This window comes from Danio rerio, chromosome 1 (genome assembly GCF_052040795.2).
Source record: "Danio rerio strain M-AB ecotype USA chromosome 1, GRCz13ab, whole genome shotgun sequence".
Lineage (NCBI taxonomy): Eukaryota > Metazoa > Chordata > Actinopteri > Cypriniformes > Danionidae > Danio > Danio rerio.
Window position 1 is genome coordinate 10,062,437 of NC_141021.1, and position 22,018 is coordinate 10,084,454.

A 22,018-nucleotide genomic window follows, 5' to 3' on the forward strand; every position below is an offset into this window, starting at 1 on the left:
TTTCATGTAGTGTGTAACAGCACTAAGCGAATAAGAACATCCAGCTGAAATTTAAATCTGAAAGCGCACCGTATTTACAACTATTGATTCTTTAACGAAATAGTTGACTCAGAGTCAAATAAATTAATTGTGCTGGGTTCGGACCTTTAGCTTGACCATGTCAACGTTGATATGGTACATCACCAAATATGTGATCCCACCTTTCCCTTCAGACCCTAGTAGAGCATGTCTGCTATTAAAGGAAGGAGTAGCAGAGACTATTATGTATGGGACTTTGTCAGTAACTATTACAGTTCATATGGACCAGTTTCTTCTTCCTCCAGATCATTACATGTAAGTGTAATTAAAATTGTTGCCTCGTCTTCTGTAGTTTGCAAAATATGTGTATAGTTGTGTGTTGCAACCTGTAATCGCTCTGGCGGCTTGTAATCACCTATCTATTATAAATCAGTGCTTGTACTGTATCTTTCAGGGTAAACATTTATGGGGCTATTAACACATTGTGTTGAAAACCACATTGAAAACACGATGCGTGCTTCTTCTTTCACCAATTTAAAAGTGTTTCAAAATAGTTTAACTTTTGCTACAGTGTGGATTATTACTGAATGTGTGTCGTTGTTATTACAAGGGGTTAGCATTAAGAGTAGAGTAATATGCTGGTGTTTAACTACATTGCTTTACTGCATTCTTGCATTGGGCTCTCACATATTCTGTGTGCTACTTCATAGCCATGCTGGGTGATTCTCTCTGTATCGCGCTGAACCACTGACCAATCACAACAGACTGGGCCATCGGGCCAATCAGCGCAGATTAGCTTAGCGCTAAGGAGGGGTTTAGGAACAAATGAATCACTGAACGATTTATATGGGGGTCACTGGGATAATTAGGTAAAAATAAATGCATATTTAAGACAATGAAAGTGTTTTTTGATCTTGCACGCATAACAGCCTGTTGTTGGAGACTCCCAAAACCAAAAAAAGACCGTTTTTTATTGCATAGGGGCTCTTTATAAAAATTATAATAATATTAATAATATATATATATATATATATATATATATATATATATATATATATATACACACACATAAACACGCATTTGTGAAGCAGTTACACATGAACACTTCATAAATAGTGCACAACAACAGTCATTGATTGTAGATTGTAGAACAGTTTAATCCAAATAAATTATTTTAGCCATTATTTCTCATCTCTCTGGAATAAAACAGCAATCTATGGTCAAATTATTTTTATAATGGCTGCTAAATTGCAAATCTGACTGCCGTTCCTGGCTATCAATCTCCAACACTATAATATATTAGACTGTTAAACACTAAAAAAATGCATTGTTAATGTCCTGCAAGAAAATGACTGGTACATTTTCTACATATTCTGTATTTGTTCAAAAAATATTCCTTCTAATAAATTTGTTCTGAATTTATAAATATATACAAAATACAGAATTATTAGATTTTTCCCCTGTGCAATTCACAACATATTAATAATACAAACCAAAAATAAACACTGTTAAATAATGAAGTCCTTTTTTATATATATATAAATGTTCATTTTTAACGAATAATGTACAGTTAATTTGCTAGAGACGCTACACACACTTTTTTTTTTGTATTCAAAGCAGCACTTGACATTCAAGGTCAAATCTAATCTAATCAGGTCTTACACACTTCACGCTATTCCTGCTGCACATCTGGCTGAGTGTTAGCAAATGCGCTCGCTATGCGGTGCGATAAATCAATTACTTATGAAGATCCGTTTCATTTTTGATGCTGCTAATTAAGTAGAGATCAAGGAATCTCGTAATCTTTCGGGAATAAAGATTAAGAGAGTGTGTAATACAAAAAAAAAAATCTGTGAATAAGTCAAATAAGTGCAAGGAAAAAACTTATACCATCTCCAATGATCCCGAGGATAGCAAGATCGACCAGCCGCTTCCAGTAGGATCCCTTCTGCATGGCAATGCCGTATCCTGTTGTGGCAAATATATAACCACTGCCGATAGTTACAAGCTTACAGCCATCATCACGACCTGCCATATAGTTGAGTACAGCCGCATCGTATATGAAAGCATCCAGTTTACTGCAAAACCCAATAAATCACAATTAGTGCTTGATGCATGTAGACAACACCTCTAAAATGACCTTGCAACAAGAAAAATAACTAAATATAAAACCCATACCCCGTCTTGAGGCTGACCAGAGCATCCACCACTCCAGTTTGATGGTATTTCACCATGTACTGGTGCATGGCTGGGTAGTTTTTCCTGATGTTTCGCTCTGTGCTCCCATTAGGCACGGTCCCGAATCGGAATGGTGGTGAATAGGAATAGGGACTCTGAAACTAAATACAGGGGAAAAAAATAATAAATGACATAAATATATCAATTACAGGGAGAACTTCGAGGGCAGCTTTAAGAGACACTTTGATAGAATCAATACAAATTCAAATACAGAAATATATCCTGGGAGGAAAAGCCTAGTAACCGGTGGAGTTCAGACGCTCCATCTTGTAAATTTATAATGACATACGGATACATTCTCCAAACCTAGTGAGCTGCCAGCTACAGAGCACACTGTAAAATAGGTTTTGTCAGGTAGCCCAAAAAAATGTGCTTCATGTGGTATCGTCTAAATTCACTGGCTTTATTCAGCCAGAGCAATAATTTATTATGACTGAATCAATGTACATGAGGTTACGCCGACATCTGAAATCAAACTGAAAAAGCTTACAACCGATTGCATATTTACAGTATACTGGATACATATATGTGTATGTCATTCATGGAAAGACTTACAATGGATTTGTTTTGAACTGATGATAGCAAATATGGTAGACACGGCCAACGATAGATGCTATAAATGTATGTATTTATGTAGAAATGTATATGAAGTGACATATTTTTGTTAACAGGAAATAACTGCTGCCAGGGTTGTCTTGTATAAACATGTATTTTCTAGGCAAATAAGACAAAACTAAACAAATTATCATGAAGAAAATGTTAATTTTTGTATGCAAAATAACAAAAAAAAAGATAACTACACTCACCGGCCACTTTATTAGGTACACCTGTCCAACTGGTTGTTAATGCTAATTTCTAATCAGCCAATCAGAAACTTAATGCATTTAGGCATGTAGACGTGGTCAAGACAATCTGCTGCAGTTCAAACCGAGCATTACTTAAAGGTAATTTAAGTGATTTTGAATGTGGCATGGTTGGTTGTTGGTGCCAGACGGGCTAGTCTGAGTATTTTAGAAACTACTGATCTACTGTGATTTTTACGCACAGCCATCTCTAGGGTTTACAGAGAAAAAGAAAAAATATCCAGTGAGCGGCAGTTCCCTGTGGGCGCAAATGCCTTGTTGATGCCAGAGGTCAGAGGAGAATGGCCAGACTGGTTCCAGCAGATAGAAAGGCAACACTTACTCAAATAACCACTCGTTATTCGTAACACGTCCAACCTAGAGGCGAATGGGCCACAGCAGCAGATGACCACACCGAGTGCCACTACTGTCAGCTAAGAACAGGAAACTAAGCATACAATTCACACAGGCTCAACAAAATTGGAAAAAAAACATTGGAAAAACGTTGCCTGGTCTGATGAGTCTCGATTTCTGCTGCAACATTTAGATGGTAGGGTCAGAATTTGGCATCAACAACATGAAAGCATGAATCGATCCTGCCTTGTTTCAACGGTTCAGGCTTCTGGTGGTGGTGTAATGGTGTAGGTGATATTTTCTTGGCACACTTTGGGCCCATTAGTACCAATTGAGCATTGTGTCAACACCACAGCCTACCAGAATATTATTGCTGACCATGTCCATCCCTTTATGACCACAGCGTACCCATCTTAACGGTCCATGTCATAAAGCAAGAATCAACTCAGACTGGTTTCTTGAACATGACAATGAGTTCACTGTACTCAAATGGCCTCCACAGTCACCAGACCTCAATCCAATAGAGCACCTTTGGGATGTGGTGTAACGGGAGATTCACTTTATGGTTGTGCAGCCAACAAATTTGCACCAACGGCATGATGCTATCATGTCAATATGGAGCAAAATCTCTGAGGAATATTTCCAGTACCTTGTTGAATCTATGCCACGAAGGATTAAGGCAGTTCTGAAGACAAAACAGAGTCCAACCTGGCACTAGTAAGGTGTACCTAATAAAGTGGCCGGTGAGTGTATATATATATATATATATATATATATATATATATATATATATATATATATATATATATATTTTTTTTTTTTTTTAAAGTTAATACTTTTATTCACAGATCTAACGATAATAAAATATTATTAAGATAACCAAAATAGTTTTTGAGCATCAAATTTAGTATATTCGAATGATTTCTAAAGGACAATGTTATCAAATACAATTGACATTAAAACTTAACTCATTATAGAAAACATAAGAGTCTCTCTTAATCATCAAATGACACGTAATGGAATAAAGTCACAGATATACATTCAATATTACCTTTCGGTCACTAAGGCCTGTGACTTGGTCCACAAACTCCTCTTGGATCATAAAAGCAGCCAGATTTGCAGTGTAGCTGGCCAGGAAGATCACAGCAAAAAAGGCCCATACAGACACAATAAATTTACTGGTGGTGCCTCTGGGGTTCTGTACCGGGACGGAGTTGTTGAACACCAGACCCCACAGCAGCCAGACAGCCTTACCGATGGTGAAGGAAGGTCCGTGAGGGTCTTTAGAAATTCATAATAAGAAATAGATAAAGTTAGTGCGGAGGAGTGAGCAGGAAGTTACATAAGCTTTGTGGATCCACAGGTAGTCAAGGTGCTTGCTGTTTAAATGTTTAATGACTTTAGGATTTTTAAATTTTAACTTCTTAGGAGCCCCTTCACACAGAATACGTCTTTGTTTCTAAAAACTCAATACAAAGCGCTCAGGAATGCTTTTTTTTTAAGTGCAGTGTGGAACCATGTTGGTGTCAAATAAAACATTTGTCAAGCGAACTTGCAACTGTTAATAGAAATTTGCATTGCTTGCCCCGCCTCAGAGCTTGTCTGATTGGTCCACTGCTTTGGAACTGAAAATTAATGAGCAGAGCTGTATGTAAAACTTTTTTTGTTTTTTTTTCAGAGCATAACAGTTCCGCACTTCAGTCAAACACTTTTTTATGTTTAGATTTACATGTTTAGTAGATATTTTTTATCCAAAGAGACTAAGGATAAAAGAAGCACTTCAAATAATGCTATGACAAGTCAGAATTATGAGCCCTTCTGTATATTTTCCCCCCAGATTTTGTTTAACGGAGAGATTTCTAAACATAACTCATTTCTAATATCTGATTTCTTTTGTCTTTGCCATGATGACAGAACAATATTTGACTAGATATTTTCAACATAAGGCTTAACTAGTTTAATTAGGCAAGTTATGGTAATTAGGCAAATCATTGTATAAAGATGCTTTGTTCTGTGGAAAATCGAAATATACTGCCATTTACTGCATTAGTTTAGTTTTAAGGTAAATTGTTCTCCGATGTCTATACAGTAGGTTTATGGCTTCAGTAAGTTCAGAACATCTCCAGAAACGGTTTAATAAGCTCATTATTTACTTATTATTATTACTTATCATTATTTATTATCCATGATCTACCATATATGGTTTGTGTAGTGAATATTAATGAACATGCTGCTCTTACAGACAGACACAGCATGATTTAACAATCAGAGTAACGTTAACCTATTTTGCTCACCAGATCTGTAGTGGATAAAGGCTAGACTTTAATTAAACTTGACAAAAGAGAGAGATAGATATGTATCGCATTGTAGTGTGAAGCTATATTTTTAAACACAGCAGCCAGAAATTAATATCAACCTCTGAATTGACAGTTGAGCTGAGTAATTTGACACAATTCAGCAGTCAACAAGTTTTTGTTGAAACATACGTATCAAATCAAATAAATGAATAAATACATAAATAAATAAACACGATCAATTAACAAAAGATGGAACTAAACATACATTATGCTTCTTATGAGTGAAGATGAATTAATATATCATCTGTAAATCTTGTAGTTTGCTTCCTGAGGCAAATTTAAACATGCCTCAAGCCCAGTAACGCACAGTAAACAATTTAAGGTTGGCATTTTCAAAATAAAAGTCCCACATACATAGTAACTGAAATATATAAAATAACTAAGGGAGGAAAATTATCACTGTTGCCTCACTAGAAAACCTTTGGCTTATCAAACGCAGCTTGAGACATGCATATTACAGCTTTTCTCTGTCGCTTTGGTGCATTTCTCACTACACTATTTACATTTGCACAACAGTTCATGCATTTCTCAAAACAATAAGTAAAACTGCAAAACCTAATTGATAACCTGCAAAAGCGTGTCACTTGCTCAAAATGGATAGCTCATTCCTCAAAAGCAAGTATTCATGTCAATGTAAGTGTCAGTGTCATCAAAATGAAAACCATTGTTTATGAACAAGATAGTCAAATGGCTTTGTCATGTTTTCATTATGACAGTTTACTCTGTACATTTTTTCCAATGCAAAAAAAGTCAGATTTTGGTGACGCGTCCTGAAAATGCTCAAGACGGCACTATATACTATTTGCACAGCCATTTAAAGATTACAGTTAAGTTAGAAATCACTGCATTAAGTGAGGTATCTAAGTTCAAGACACTCAATATGCTGCACATTTTTACTGTATTTGCTCTTTGCAATTCTAATTCATTCACAGCATCGTGCAAAAGAATAAATATACCCTTATTGACAACAAGCATAACATTTCTTTGGGTAGGGCTGTGCACAACTGTAAACAATACTGCAGAACATATTGGAACTGAACCTACAACATACAGAGGTCTGTAAATCATTCATAAAATGTTTTAATTTAGAAGACATTTTCAGGAAAAAAAAAAGATTAAAAAAGTTTTATAAAATTAGCTTGACAGATCTTGACAACTACACTTGTGAATTACATAAGATTGTGGAAACAGTGGTGTGTGACGCTCACAGTATGCCCATTTCCATATACTGATCTTTTGTTATTCTAATATGCCTTGGTATACCCACATTTTCATTATAGGGCACCTTTAAGGGGCTAATAAAATTTACCTTAAAATGGTTTTTAAAAAATTTTAAAAACTGCTTTGAATTTAGCCGAAATAAAACAAATAAGACTTTCTCCAGAGGAAAAAATGTCATAGGAAATACTGTAAAAAAAAATCCTTAATCTGTTAACCATAATTTGGGAAATATTTCAAAAAGTCACAGGAAGGCTGATAATTTTGACTTGACCATGTCAGGTGAGTTGGTCAAGCCCACTCACCTGCACAGATTGCACAACATTTTTAAGTAGTTAAGGGTGCTTATAAGAAGCTTTCTGGTGCAAATGGACAGAAAAAGAGTATGTTTATGTAGAACAACAACAAAAAAGTAGCACTTTGCAGTGGAAAACCGTGTTCTGTGTGAATGGCTCTTTATTGTGCATATTTGAAAGCAGAGGATGGTTAAATATGTGGTTGAGGTTGAGCGTCATACCTTTGCCCTGTGCCAAGTTTCTATTAAAACCAAGTGGACTGATGAATTCAAAGAGGAAAACGGCGATAGCTGTGACGATGAGTAACATGACAAACATCATAACCCACACTGAAGCACTGAAAGGTTCTGAGGGAGGAGAGAGAGAGGAGAAAACACACAAGAGAAGGCTGCGATTACAAAAAAGGGCACTAATAATTCCAGAGGGATTTCAAACATATTATTTGGTGTAGTACCTAGAAACGCAGAGGGTGACACCGTTCCATTGCTTCGTGACACCATCACGCTGATGCCAGTTTCGACAAATGGAACGGAGAAGTCTATAGCCTCTGACCGCTCTTCATTTATGGTCAATGAGCCCACGGCCATTACAGCCTTTTTATAGACTACCTACAGAGCAGAGAAGAGAAACACATCAAGAAAAAAATAGATAGAGGGATGTAACGACAGACAGACACTATTTAGGTAAAACGACAGAATAACAACAAAAGAAAAATATATAATCCAAATATAAACTGACAAATAGATGGATAAAATAGAAAAAAATAGATAGATGGATAGATAGAAAAAGGATGGATGGATAAATAGATAGATGGAGATAGGTAGGTTGGAATGGTTGGATGGAGGAGAGAACGTAGATAGATAGATGGATGGATGGATGGATGGACGGACGGACGGACGGACGGACAGACAGACAGACAGATAGACAGATAGAAAAAGGATGGATGGATAAATAGATAGATGGAGATAGGTAGGTTGGAATGGTTGGATGGAGGGAAGAACATAGATAGATAGATGGATGGATGGATGGATGGATGGATGGATGGATGGATGGATGGATGGATGGATGGATGGATGGATGGATGGATGGATGGATGGATGGATGGATGGATGGATGGATAGATAGATAGATAGATAGATAGATAGATAGATAGATAGATAGATAGAGAGATAGATAGATAGATAGATAGATAGATAGATAGATAGATAGATAGATAGATAGATAGATAGATAGATAGATAGATAGATAGATAGATAGATAGATAGATAGATAGGTTTGTGGATGAATGGATAGATAAATAGATAGACAGAAAAAAGTTAATTCTCTTCAAATATTTAAGGCAGCAAGATTTTTCTGACTGATAAATTAGAGACACAGATATACGAGATGAACTAACCTCCCCCACCATGCCATTCCACACATTATTGATCTTCTTTCCATGTTTGCCATTTGTGACCAAGTACAGATCATAAGTAAACTTCACATTCCTGGCGATCTTCTTCAGGATGTCTATACAAAAGCCCTTGCAGCACTTCTTGACATAAGAGCCCTCTGTGGTATTACTGCAGCATATACAGAAAAATCAGAACGACACAGAAAAAGAGCTGAGACTGAGAAAGATAACACAATTTAAAGAGTACTATATACACCACACCACACTAAAAAGTTCATAACCATGTTAGAGACAACACGATTATTCCTGTACCCACTAGGAAAAAATATCTCTCATGCAAAAGGTTAAAATAGGATGTATAATGCCTGCAGAGCCTATTCACATTGAGTATCATCCGCTTTTTATAGTTAAATAATGCAAAACTCACTCTTTAATGTGTTTCCTGCAAGGCACAGAGTTACGCATACACGTGCCAGTCAGGATGTCCACATCATCTACAATGACGAAGGGTCTTTCCTCTAGAGTAACGATGCTCAAGTGGTTCTCATCAGCGTCCATGTCGCCGAATGAGTTATAGCGAGGCCACACTGGAAACTTCAACCTCAGAGAGTGGTTTTCCCATCGTCCCATCTGTAGACATACACAAATAAACAAGGTTTGAAGCAGTTTCTGAAGTGGCCTCCATTTTTGTGTTTCGGGATGAAAATGTGTTTTTCCGCTCTTCAAAGCAAAGCTAAAAATGCTGTTAGAGAAACATTGTGTGTTTTATCTGGCAAGCAAGTAAAGCCACATTCAAAGACTGCCACTGAAGTCGATCTTTCTTATTGTGTCAGCGCATTTTCTTATGAGTATCTGACTTAGCACCTGTCCAAGACATGTTTTTGCAGCGCAATCAAAATCAGACGCTCTTAAAAAGAAAGTATCCCTTTAAAAAATACAAAAAAAAAAATACTAACCATACAATCTCGCAAATTCAGCATAAAAATAAATTTGCTATTTAAGAAAAAACATTGACTTTGAACCAAAACAGTTTGAGATTGTTCTGTTGAACACAAAAGAAGATATTTTAAGGAATGTTGAAAACCATAGTTTTATTTTTTGGGTGAACTATCCATTTAACTATCCTGGTGTTTTTTGAAAGATAACTTGCTTGCAGATCTGTTCTTTTACTGGGAGTAGAAAAAAAGATTTATTCTAAAAGCAAATCATAAATTACTAACCACACAATCTTGCTAATTCAGAAATATATATATATATATATATATATATATATATATATATATATATATATATATATATATATATATATATATATATATATATATATATATGTGTGTGTGAAGTATATATATCCTGCCATGAAAGGTTGTCCAATCAGCTTTAAATATATTTAATTCCTGACATAAAAGGCCATCCAATCAATCTTCACAATATTTTGGTGTAAATTCTGCCCAGAGATGTCGTTTGTCAATTTTTGCAGAACTATCCATTTAACTATCCAGGGGTGCGTTTCGGAAAACCATTGTTAGCCAACTAAGGTCGTAAGTTGATTTTGACAAACATTTGATTTGATGTTTCCCAAATCTGTCGTTCCAATGAACATTTGCAAACTCAGTCGCAAACTTCTATACCTGCAACTACACCTTTGGAGCTATAGTTAGAAACATAGTTCCTGGCTGTGTTCTATTCCCACTATACCCCTATGCCCTATCCGTTTAGAATGTTCCAACATTTAAACTTGGAATGATTTTTTAAAAATAAAGCATTAAAATCATCTCTCTTAGGAGTAATTTGCTTTTGTTTACATATTATATAAAAGCGGAATTTATGTTACGTCTCCAAAGCTTGTGAAAACAAAAAAAGCATAAGTTAATGCTTTTAATTTATAGTAGGTTATTTATTAAGTATCTGTAGTGTAAATGACATGGGCCTGTTGGTTACAAGATTTCTACAGTGGTTTACATGTGTCAAATTGTAAAAGTAAAAAAATCCAATAAACAATATCCCTAATAATAATAATAATAATAATAATAATAATAATAATAATCGTCATCGTCATTACTATTATTGTTAAAGTAGGATTTTTTTATTTTCCTAATAAATAATAATTATTACTTTTCATTTTTTCATAAATAGCCTCATTATTTATTTATTTATATGATTTATATATGATATTAGGATACGTGTTTGCTTTTGTAAGAGATTTTATGCTTTAGAATAGAATATGTAATGGTCTCAGTAATATTTCTAAAGGACCTATATGAGCCGTTTACATATATTTTAATCAATATGGAAAGTGAGTGCATGTTTTTATCAAAATTAATATTGGACATTTTTAAAATGCGTGTTTGTGTAAAACAATATAATTTGCACAAAGAAATTATGGGTTTCTTCTCTAAACAAGTTGTTACTCCACCCCGTTTAGAGCATCATTATGGGCGTTTTAACGTATAACTTACATGGTTCAAACGATAAATCTGCAGCAGAGAAACTATGAGTTTTGGGAAACACTCATCACTGCATCGTTCTTTTCCCAAACGATGCATCGTACTATGATAGTTCAGCCACGAGTTATGTTGCTGCTTGGGAAACGCACCCCTGGAGTTTTCTGAAATAGAAATTTCTGTTCTGATGGGCTTTTACTGGGAGTAGGAAAATAAGATCAATTCTAAAAACAAATCATAACATACTAACCACACAATCTGGCAAAATCAGTATAAAAATAAATAAATAAATGTGCTAATCAAGAAGAAAATGCTTTAAATATAATTAGTTCCTGATGATAAAGGCCATCTAATCAAACTTCACAATACTTTGTTGTAAATTCATCTGTCCAGAGATGTCATCTTTAAATTTTTTGGGTGAACTATCCAATTAACTGGTGTTTTTTGAAATAGGAATAGTTTCCAGATTAGTTAATTGGGGTTAACTGTGATTAGGAAAAAATCATTCTAAAAGTAAATCATACTAACCAAACAATCTCACAAATTCAGGAGGAAGAGGCTTTAAATATATTTAGTTCCTGAAGTAAAGGGCCATCCAATCAAACTTAAAGGGCCATCCAATCAAACTAGGTGGTATTTCGGTGTAAATTCATCTGTCACTTTTACAATATGACTAACCGCAATATTATATCTGGCTTGGTATTTGTTCCATGTGTTAGGCTGGGAAATCACACTGCTGTTTATGCGTTCGCAAAATTCTCAGTTTTCCCAATCAGCCTATGTCATGTTAATAATTTCACACGTTGTTTGGACTGTGCATTTCAGGCGAATATTAATCAGTGTTAATGTTGGATTTTCAGTACTTCAGTTCAATTTTGGCCTCAACTTGATGCCTACGATAATACCGGCGTCCTCATTTGAAACCAGCTGGAACAATGGATTTACACGTTCCTGCAGGGTAAGAATGATTTTGGGGGCTTTTAAAGCTGCAGGCGTGCTAATTGCAATAAAAAATGCTGTTTAAAGTACTTTCAGATAGCAGACTTAAAGCAACCGCTGGTGCTACTTGTAAACTGCCCATGTACCAACGGGATGTGCAGTAGTTCTGTCTAACTGATGTGCTTGTGCTCGTCTATAAGCTCCGATAACGCGATCGGCTCACACCCTGTTCTAGCCCCGCTGCAGTGAGAAATGATTAGTGTCACACTCTTCACACAATCACTGCAGGGTTTTAATACGAGTGTGTGCGTCTTCACACACACTGCAGGGCACTGTCAAAACACACAGCATCCAACACACCTCAGAGAAATAACAACTCATTAAAAGAACGCATGAGTGAGCAAACGATTACGAAAACCAGTGTGTGAAGCACCGAGATAGAATAGCAGAACATGTAAAGCTAATTAGAGAAAGGGAGCAAAGACAGAGAATAGATTACTGTACAAAAAGCGAGCAAATTATTTATGCAAATAGGCAAAATAGAGAGCGAACTGGAAGAAAGAAGCCAGCGCAATGGAATCGGACGGAGACACATGTGCACTCTTCTCCGATTTAATACTGGGAATAATTCTGCAATAAATCAGTTATGAAGCCATTGCCTTAATATGGGCTATTTTGACTCCTTATGACTAAGTAAACAATGCGCATGAAGAAAAACCCCAGGCTGTGCAATGGGAAGTTCAAATGAAATGTTCTTTTTCCTCTAATAGCGGAGTCCAGTGCGCTTTCAGTCACAGTCACAAAAAGGCTTTGAGCTAGTAAACAGAATATTGATTGCTTATGGTTCCTGAAACCCCTTACAGGCAAGGCTAATAGAAGAAAATGAAGATTCAGGAGGGATATAAAGATTAAAGGCTCTTTATCTTACCTTCTCCCATTCCCTCTCCGTGTTCAAGACAATGACAACCAGTTTGGGATTGACTTGGTAGCCGTCATCCATGAATGAATGATCTTTACCGCCAAGATTGACTCCCATCATATATCTGCAACACACACACACACATACAAACAAAAGATATCAAAAGGGATACAAAATGCTGTAAGGTTTACCTGTCATATTGCATTCAGACCAATGTTGTTTTTCTTTACTAAATGTGCTTTCAAACTGGGGGCATTTGATGAAACGCAAGTAGAAAAGCTTGAAGGTAAACAGTATAAATAACGTCTGATTGAATGTCATTAGGTATCTTATCTTTTTTCGCAAGACAGTAAATTGCTTTTGTGATTTAAATGACTCAAACAAACCAGTCGTTCCCATTTCCATGTTTTTGAAGTCGAACCCCAAAATGCAATGAACCAGCACATACACACAAACAGTCTTAGAAATTCATTAAGACCCTCAGCTAATTCATTTTAAATGGACAGATTATGCATTGTTTTGTTCCCCTTTAGTATCTTTTAAAGCATTAAAGCTAATTTGGAAAGTTTTCTGAAAAACAAGCATTCAGTCTCCATAATTTAATACTTTATAACTGTTTAAACTTGGTATTAATAAGCTCATGAACTGAGAACTCAAAAGAGGCCACTATAAAAACATCATGTAAGCTCAAACTCAAACCTTTTTCTTTAGTTTAAAACAGCGGTCCCTGATATTTTTTTATCACCATGGACTGGACAGTGCTTGACAATTTTACCGCAATGGGTTGCAAATCCAAGGGAATAAGCCGAAAAGAAAATGAATGAATGAATAAAAGAGTTGAAGATCCATTCCTTGGCAGTTTGTGGGTCCTTCAATGTTCCTTTTCCTCTTTGCAAAAAAACTTTCCAAAGACGTCTGTTTCTTACTCATTTTGCTAGCTTGTGGGTTCAATTTTGGTACTCAAATGATTGAGATTTAACCGAAGATGTATTTTCAAAATAAAAGATTTTTCAGATTCAGATAATAAATAAATTGGAAATAATGAATGACTTCTTGTGCGTTCCAGTACCAATGTGTCCGGGGAAAACTAGTTTAAAACAAATATATTGATGCCAATCTGAAAAAATAAGCTAAGGAATGTGCCACTTGAAAGTGTGGTTAAACTCCGCCTCCACAGAGGATGATCAACAGCCACTTCTGCGTCACTGCCTGTTCAGCCCCGCCCAATAAAGACCATTCTAAAGACAAGATCCTGAAATGTAAGACAGAATTTGATCCTTCATTCACATCATTTTACCACCAATCTCTTAAAAAATTGATAGAATTCAATGCTGAATTTTTTGTAGGATACATAATTTTAAACGTTTTCTACCTAAATCTCAGAAGTGTCCATTTATAAGGAATGTAAGATGCCAAACATACATAACAGAAGGACACACTGCTACTCCTTTCTAACTTTGGAACCTAACCTTTAAAGCAAAATGTTGAAAAGTTTTAAATATGCAAGTTTCAAAACTGCTAACCATTCACAGAAGTTGGTGTTTACATCCAAGTCTACAATCACCCATGACTAATCAAATTGTGTTTTTTAATTAGGGGTAAACTCGATAGCCTACTCTCAAAAAACACCATTTTCTGTTTGTTCAAACTACTTATATAAAAAACACTGAAACCACACAATTCTTTTAGTTTTTTGGGGACAACTCAATTTTTTAAGTTCAATTCACTTAAATGTGTCCAGAAACCTAATGTAACTAAATTCCTTCATGTTGCCCAACACAAATACATTTTTTACAGGTTACTGTTAGAAAGATTATTTTACTGCTTGCTCAAACTACTTATGTAAAATGAGCTTAAACAACATAATTCTTGAGAATTTTTGGGGGGACAACTTAATTGTTTTATGTTCAATCCACTTAAACTTGTTTATCTATTTGTGTTAGGGCAACCTAAATGAATTGTGTGAAACTCTACATTTTTCACAGTGTATTATTTCTAATTTATGATTGTTAATAACAGAGAACTACTAAAACTACCCCCCAAAATAGCAAAGTCTACTAAAGGAGGTCGAGCCTTCTCATAAATGACTCCTAAACTCTGGAATCTGAATTTGATTGTAATGCAATAATGTGCACCTTTTGTAAAGCTGTTTCAAAACAATAACTATTGTGAAAAGCTCTTTACAAATAAACTTGAATTGAACTATACTGCATTGAGAACTACTTGACTGAGTATTATTACAGAGAACAGTACAAAAATCATTAAAAAAAGGCAGTTTATGACCCCTTTAAGATGCCTATTGGTCGATCTACAGTAATCCCTAAATGCATGTATGAATGAGGTCTGAAACATATTGAGCTTGACCCCTTTTGACCACCTTCGACTGGATTACTGCACTGGTTGAATGCATTCGAGCAGCCACAAATAAAAGCACCTTGCTCTCCTCAACCCACTGACCTAACACACAAACTTTATGAGACGTGCTGTGAGAAAGTGGACTAAAGCCATTTATTCACACTGCACTGCATCAAAACACTCCGATTACGAGGAAAACTGTAGTTGTCATTCACCCTTTACTTCTCACTCTTGCATTATTTGTACTTGTGCATTGTGCTGAGCTGTAAGGGATAGTTCACCCAATATACACTTACTCACCATCAGGTTAAAGATGTACAGTATGTGACTTTTTAAATTTTTTTTATGAAGATTATTAGCTAAATCTGCAGGGTTTAAAGATATGTAAATCAATGTAAGTTAATAGTTACCCATGATAAGATTAAAAATAAACATTAAAAAGCCCAAATCAATCCCCCTCCTGAAAATAGACTAAGCAGTAGGGCTGAACGATATTGGAAAAATAGGATATTGGGATTTTTTTTTCTGCGATATAAGGTATAAGGTATATGAATAGGTTCAACAGATGATTTGAATAGCTTCACTTGATGTTTTTCTGGAGAGTCTAATAGTACTCAGCTATAGAAATTGAATAATCACAATGCAAGAAAAAAAAAAAGTTTACTTAAGAGTTTTTGTCTCACTTCTAGTCCAAATATTGAAAAAAAAAATCTTAAAATCAAGTAAAAATATTTAGTTTTTTCTTTTTTTTTAAAAGCAATAAGCCAAAATTAAGTTAATTCTCCCCTAAAACAAGCCAAAATAATCTAACAAATGACCTGTGTAAAATTTTAACTGAAGTTTTCAGTTTGAAAAGTTTTTTTTTTTTTGACTAGAAACAAAACAAAAACGGAGAATAGTTTACCATTGATGAGGATTATGATGACAATAGTATTGTAAATAAAGTTAAATTTCTGGCACAGGCCAATTGTTTTGCTTCATAAAACCTAATTTTTTACTTTTGGATTTTTTTGGTCTTGTTTATATGTGTACAATTACGTACAGTTTAGGTCAAAATAATTTGCCCTCCTATGATTTTTTTTTTCTTTTTCCCAAACATTTCCCAAATGATGTTTAACAGAGCAAGTTTTTCACAATATTTCATTTAATAAGTTCTCTTCTGAAGAAAGACTTGTTTGTTTTATTTTGACAAGAGTAAAAGCATGTTTTAATAAAAAAAAATAAAAAAATTTTTTAATAAAAAAAAACAAAAACAATAAAAAACATTTTAAGGTCAATATTATTAGCCTGATTGACGATTGTCTACAGAACAAACCATCGTTATACAATGACTTGCCTAATTAACCTAGTTACGTCTTTAAATGTCACTTTAAGTTGAATACTAGTATCTTAAAAATATCTAGTAAAATACAGTATTATGTACTGTCATCATGGCAAAGATAAAATAAAGTTAGTTATTAAAACAATTATGTTTAGAAACGTGTTAAAAAAATCTTAAGAAATTGGGGGAAAACTATACAGGGGGCTAATAATTCAGGAGGCTTCTTATTCTGACCTCAACTGTCTCTTAGATGAGCTGGTGGAGGGTGATTTAACCTAAATTTTTTTGGGTTGAACTATCCCTTTAACAACAAAAACTATTTAAAGCATGGAAGAGTCTCAATAAAATTCAGAGACAAGACACTTATTACATACATTAATAGAAGCATAATTAATCTTAACTGACCACTGGTTATAAGACTATAATCAACATAAATGAATGCACTGCATTTTGAAAATTAGTATTTTTATCAATTTCTCAGTGAATATAGCTTATATAATTTGGTGCCTTTAAACAAAACATTAATTAAATGGATATATTTATTAAAATAATATATTAGTCATCAAACATCTTTAGAAATAGAAAGATAATACATTTTAATTCATGCAAAATATTGGAAAAAACTAAGAAATTTCAATAAAATTTTATAAATTTTTTGTTTCTCTTATATTTTGCTCTTTTTTGTATATTTAATATTTTTTTCCCTAACTTGCCTAATTTTTACATTTTAATGTGCTCATTTTGGACTGCTATCATATATTATTTTGTTAGATTAGCTCTAGATTTGGTTTTAGTACTGACTAGTCTAATGTATATGTACAAATATAATATTGTATAGCATCCTATAAAAAATATTCATTTAAATGAGAGATGTGTGAGGGGTGATATGTTGAGCACTGCATATGCTTTCCAGGTGGAACCAGAGCCTTGACAAGCACTTTTTAGGGTGTCTGTAAGAGATTCACACACTCTTGCAGGTGTTATTTTGCCCTTTAATTTAATATCGGCAGATTTGCTCCGGGTTGTTCAGGTTAATAGGATGACTCTTATGCTGTTTGCAAATTTAGTTTCACAGGGTGACATTGTAGGACATTCACCTTGATGTTAGCAGAATTTTTTGGCTTTGTTTTTTTTTTTTTTTTTGATCAGCAAATGATCGGGGGAAAAAGTTCTCTGTCAATTTTAAATAGCTTTGTGCTGTATAAGAACCACCAATTTACATCAAGTTGTTATTCGCTTATACATTTTCTCCTCTCTTTCATGGTGCTTCCAGACAGGAGCTTGACAGACTCAGTCCCCTTTCAAAGCCTCAATATTCTTTAAAAATTCACCTTTTGTGTTCGACTGGGAAAAGAAGGTCACACGGGTTTGGAAAAACACGAAGGTGAGTAAACAATGTGAGAAGTTTCACATTCTGGTGACTTATGGTTTTAAATAACTTCCTCATGAAAGATTCAAAAAATTACCTATTAAAAAAACACCTTATTGTAACCTACGTCTGACAAATTGGTTTGTTTTGCTCCATCATCCTCCCATATGGCGCTATGCTAATGCTTGACTGCGCATCGCATCTTTTACTTTGTTCTCGATTGCTGAACTCTGCAACTCTTTCAAAGTGATCACTGGCCTCTGCTTGTTTGTGCAGAGTTTTGAGGGATGACCTTTTCTGGATGGCGTCTGGGGGGGTTTGTGGTAGTTTCCACTTCTTCATAATTGAACCACCACCGCAACCACCACATCCAAAGATTTGGACATTGTTTCGTAACCTTTTCCGAAAGCATTTGTCTAACATTATCTCTGACATATTTAGAATTCTCTTTAGTCTTCATTTTCCACAGCTGTCCTTTAGATTAACAACCTGCATAATTATCCCATATGCATGACATTTTTGTTTATCTAAGAAAAGGTTATAATGACTCACAGGTACAATCCAGTTGTGCCTGGCTACATCCTCGACAAGGAAATATTGTTTTACCTTATTTGGGGGTGTCAACCAATAACAAATGTTCATCTAAATCAATTTAATACTCAAATATAAACACAGAAACTAACATAAATAAATATGTAGTAAAATATAGTAAATAAATATATTATACGGAATAGGAAATTAGGTCAATCACTATAAGAGAATCTAAATAACCTTAAGAATGATCATGTTTATTTCTATTTGCCTTATTACAGTATGCTATTATATAACCATTATATAATCAGTGGCATAAAATGATCTCAAAATGACAATAATATTGCTTATTGCAACAATTTCTGTGCCAATATATTTGATGCAAAAAATCTTGACAGGCCTAGTTTCAGTTACTAAGATTTCCAATTTTATTATTTCATGTTATATTTTTATTTGCTATGTTTCAGCTAAATTTATGTTTGTTTATGTGCTAACATTTGAGCTTTAAATTGATTTAGATTATACTTTTAATCGGTTGACACCCCTAAATATGGTAAACATACTCACACCCACTTTATTAGGTACACCTTACTAGTACCAGGTTGAACCCCCTTTGCCTTGAGAACTGCCTTAATCCTTGGTGGCATAGATTTAACAATGTACTGGAAATTTTCCTCAGATTTTGCTCCATATTGACATGACAGCATCATGCAGTTGCTGCAGATTTGTCGGCTAAACATCCATGATGCGTATCTCCTGTTCCTCCACATCCCAAAGGTGCTCTATTGGATTGAGATCTGGTGACTGTGGAAGCCATTTGAGTACAGTGAACTCACTGTCATGTTCAAGAAACAGTCTGAGATGATTTGCATTTTATGACATGGTGCGTTGTCCTGCTGTAAGTAGCCATTAGAAGATGGGTATACTGTGGTCATAAAGGGATGGACATGGTCTGCAACAATACAGAGGTAGGCTGTGGCATTGACTGAATGCTCATTCGGTACTAATGGGCCCAAAGTGTGCCAAGAAAACATCCCCCACACCATTACACCACAACCAGCCTGAACCGTTGATACAAGGTAGGATGGATTCATGCTTTCATGCTGTTGACGCCAAATTCTGACCCTACCATCCAAATGTTGCAGCAGAAATCGAGACTCATCAAACCAGGCAACGTTTCTCCAATCTTCTATTGTCCAATTTTGGTGAGCCTGTGTGAATTGTAGCCTTCAGTTTTCTGGAGAGCCACCCGGTGTGGTTTTCTGCTGCTGTAGCCCATCCATCTCAAGGTTGGACATGTTTTTGCATCCAGAGATGCTTTTCAGCAGACCTTGATTGTAACGAGTGCTTATTTGAGTTACTGTTGCCTTTCTATCAGCTCGAACCAGTCTGGCCATTCTCCTTTGACCTCTGGCACCAACAAGGCATTTGGGCTCACAGAACTGCCGCTCACTGGAAATTTTTTCTATGAAATATCTGTAAATGCCACTGGACCATTTTCTGTAAACCCTAGAGATGGTTGTGCTTGAAAATCCCAGTAGATTAGCAGTTTCTGAAATACTCAAACCAGCCTATATGGCACCAACAACCATGCCAAATTCAAAGTCACTCAAATCACCTTTCTTCCCCATTCTAAATGCAGTGAGTTGCTATCAGCAGTTGGACTGGTGTACCTAATTAAGTGGGCGGTGAGTGTATGTATATATGCATATATATTCTTTCAAGAACCAATTTGTATATATATATATATATATATATATATATATATATATATATTTATTTATTCATTCATTTATTTATTTGATGTTTTAATGCTTAAAGGTAAAAATGTCAGTTAACTATTCATTCATTCATTTTCCTTTTGGCTTAGTCCCTTATTAATCCGGGGTCGCCACATCAGAATGAACCACCAACTTATCCAGCATGTTTTTATGCAGCGGATGCCCTTCCAGCTATAACCCATCTCTGGGAAACATCCACACACACATTCATTCACACTCATACACTACTAACAATTTAGTCTACCAAATTCACCTGTACCGCATGTCTTTGGACTGTGGGTTAAACCGAAGCTCCCGGAGGAAACCCATGCAAACGCGGGATACAGGCAAACTCCACACAGAAACGCCAACTGACCCAGCCGAGGCTCGAACCAGCGACCTTCTTGCTGTGAGGCGACAGCACTACCTACTGCGCCACTGCGTCATCGTCAGTTAATTAATAAATTATAATAAAGCAAAGGGTTTAGTTTGTTTAAAGAATTTCCTCTCTCTCTTTTTAAAGTATTTACTCACCCTAATGCGGCTCCAAAACCCAAATAAGGTTCTTTCTTCAAAGCAAAACAAGCAAGCAAACAAACAAAAAAAAACGAAATAAAATCTTGACATCTGCCCTAAATCTCCTGGAAAAACAATCAGCATCTTTTCAATTAATTGCTGATCCGGTGCAAGCAACCAGTCTGACTCAACAGTTCACAGGAGGCCAAGATTCCCATTCCACACAAATCTATCATATGGCTTCAGAGGGTTGCATGAACCAGCACTATCATACTTATACACCGCATGTGCGTCCTTTGAAGCCTGAAAGCTTGGGCTCCCATTGACTGTAATGGAATGGAAATGAGCGACCGGTCTTGTAATCCAAAATGTGTCCATCTGTGTTGCATAGAAGACTGTCACTCAGGTTTGGCTCGACATGAGGGTGAGCAAATAAAGACTGAATTTACATTTTGGGGGGAACGAATCCTAGAAAGAGCCGAATGCTTCCGAAAGGCCCCGTTCAATCGCACACACACACACACACACACTCCAGTGAATAACAGATGCTCAATACTGTATCTCTGCCTTCATGTAAAGCACAAAGAAGATTAGCTCAGCTGTGCGCTACTCAGATGGCACAAACACACACATATAGTCTCTTCTGAATTTAATTAAGACACAGGAACAGAACTAGGAAATGGGGTTTAGCTCCAGGCAGGAATGAAAAGAACAGGGTCAGAGCTACACCTGCTACTCTAATACAGCTTCTGTTGTGCGTTTGTTTGTTTGTGTGTGTGTGTGTGTGTGTGTGTGTGTGTCTGTGTACGCGTGCATGTTTTTGTCTGTGTGTGTGTGTGTGTGTGTGTGTCTGTTTGTGTGTGCACATGAATGTTTGTGTGTGTTTGTGTGTGCATATTTCGTGTTAGTGTATGTGTGTGTGCTTATATGTAGGTGCATGTGTGTATATGTTTGTGCGTGTGTGTTTGTGTGCGCGTGTATTGTGTTATTGTATGTTTTTGTGTATGTGTGTTTTCTTGTAAATGTCTGTGTGTGAGTGCATTTATGTGTGTTTGTGTATGTATACATGTACATGTTTGTGTATGTGTGTGTTTGCGCGTGAGTATATTTTTGTGTATTTGTATGGGTATATATATGTTTGTGTTAGT

At 35.5% G+C, this 22,018-nt stretch overlaps 1 protein-coding gene across 5 annotated transcripts in view; it reads right to left on the reverse strand.

The window, feature by feature from the left end:
• grin2ab (glutamate receptor, ionotropic, N-methyl D-aspartate 2A, b) overlaps positions 1–22,018 on the reverse strand; it is a 163,787-nt gene that overhangs the window by 4,902 nt on the left and 136,867 nt on the right. For all 5 annotated transcript variants that reach the window (XM_087236686.1, XM_087236683.1, XM_087236684.1 and 2 more), the window contains 8 exons: positions 13,028–13,142; positions 9,144–9,346; positions 8,720–8,885; positions 7,778–7,931; positions 7,545–7,670; positions 4,504–4,733; positions 2,197–2,357; positions 1,909–2,096 (listed from right to left, as the gene is read on the reverse strand). In XM_087236686.1, the coding sequence (XP_087092812.1) occupies positions 1,909–2,096; positions 2,197–2,357; positions 4,504–4,733; positions 7,545–7,670; positions 7,778–7,931; positions 8,720–8,885; positions 9,144–9,346; positions 13,028–13,142 (1,343 nt within the window). The remainder of the gene's footprint in view (positions 1–1,908; positions 2,097–2,196; positions 2,358–4,503; positions 4,734–7,544; positions 7,671–7,777; positions 7,932–8,719; positions 8,886–9,143; positions 9,347–13,027; positions 13,143–22,018) is intronic.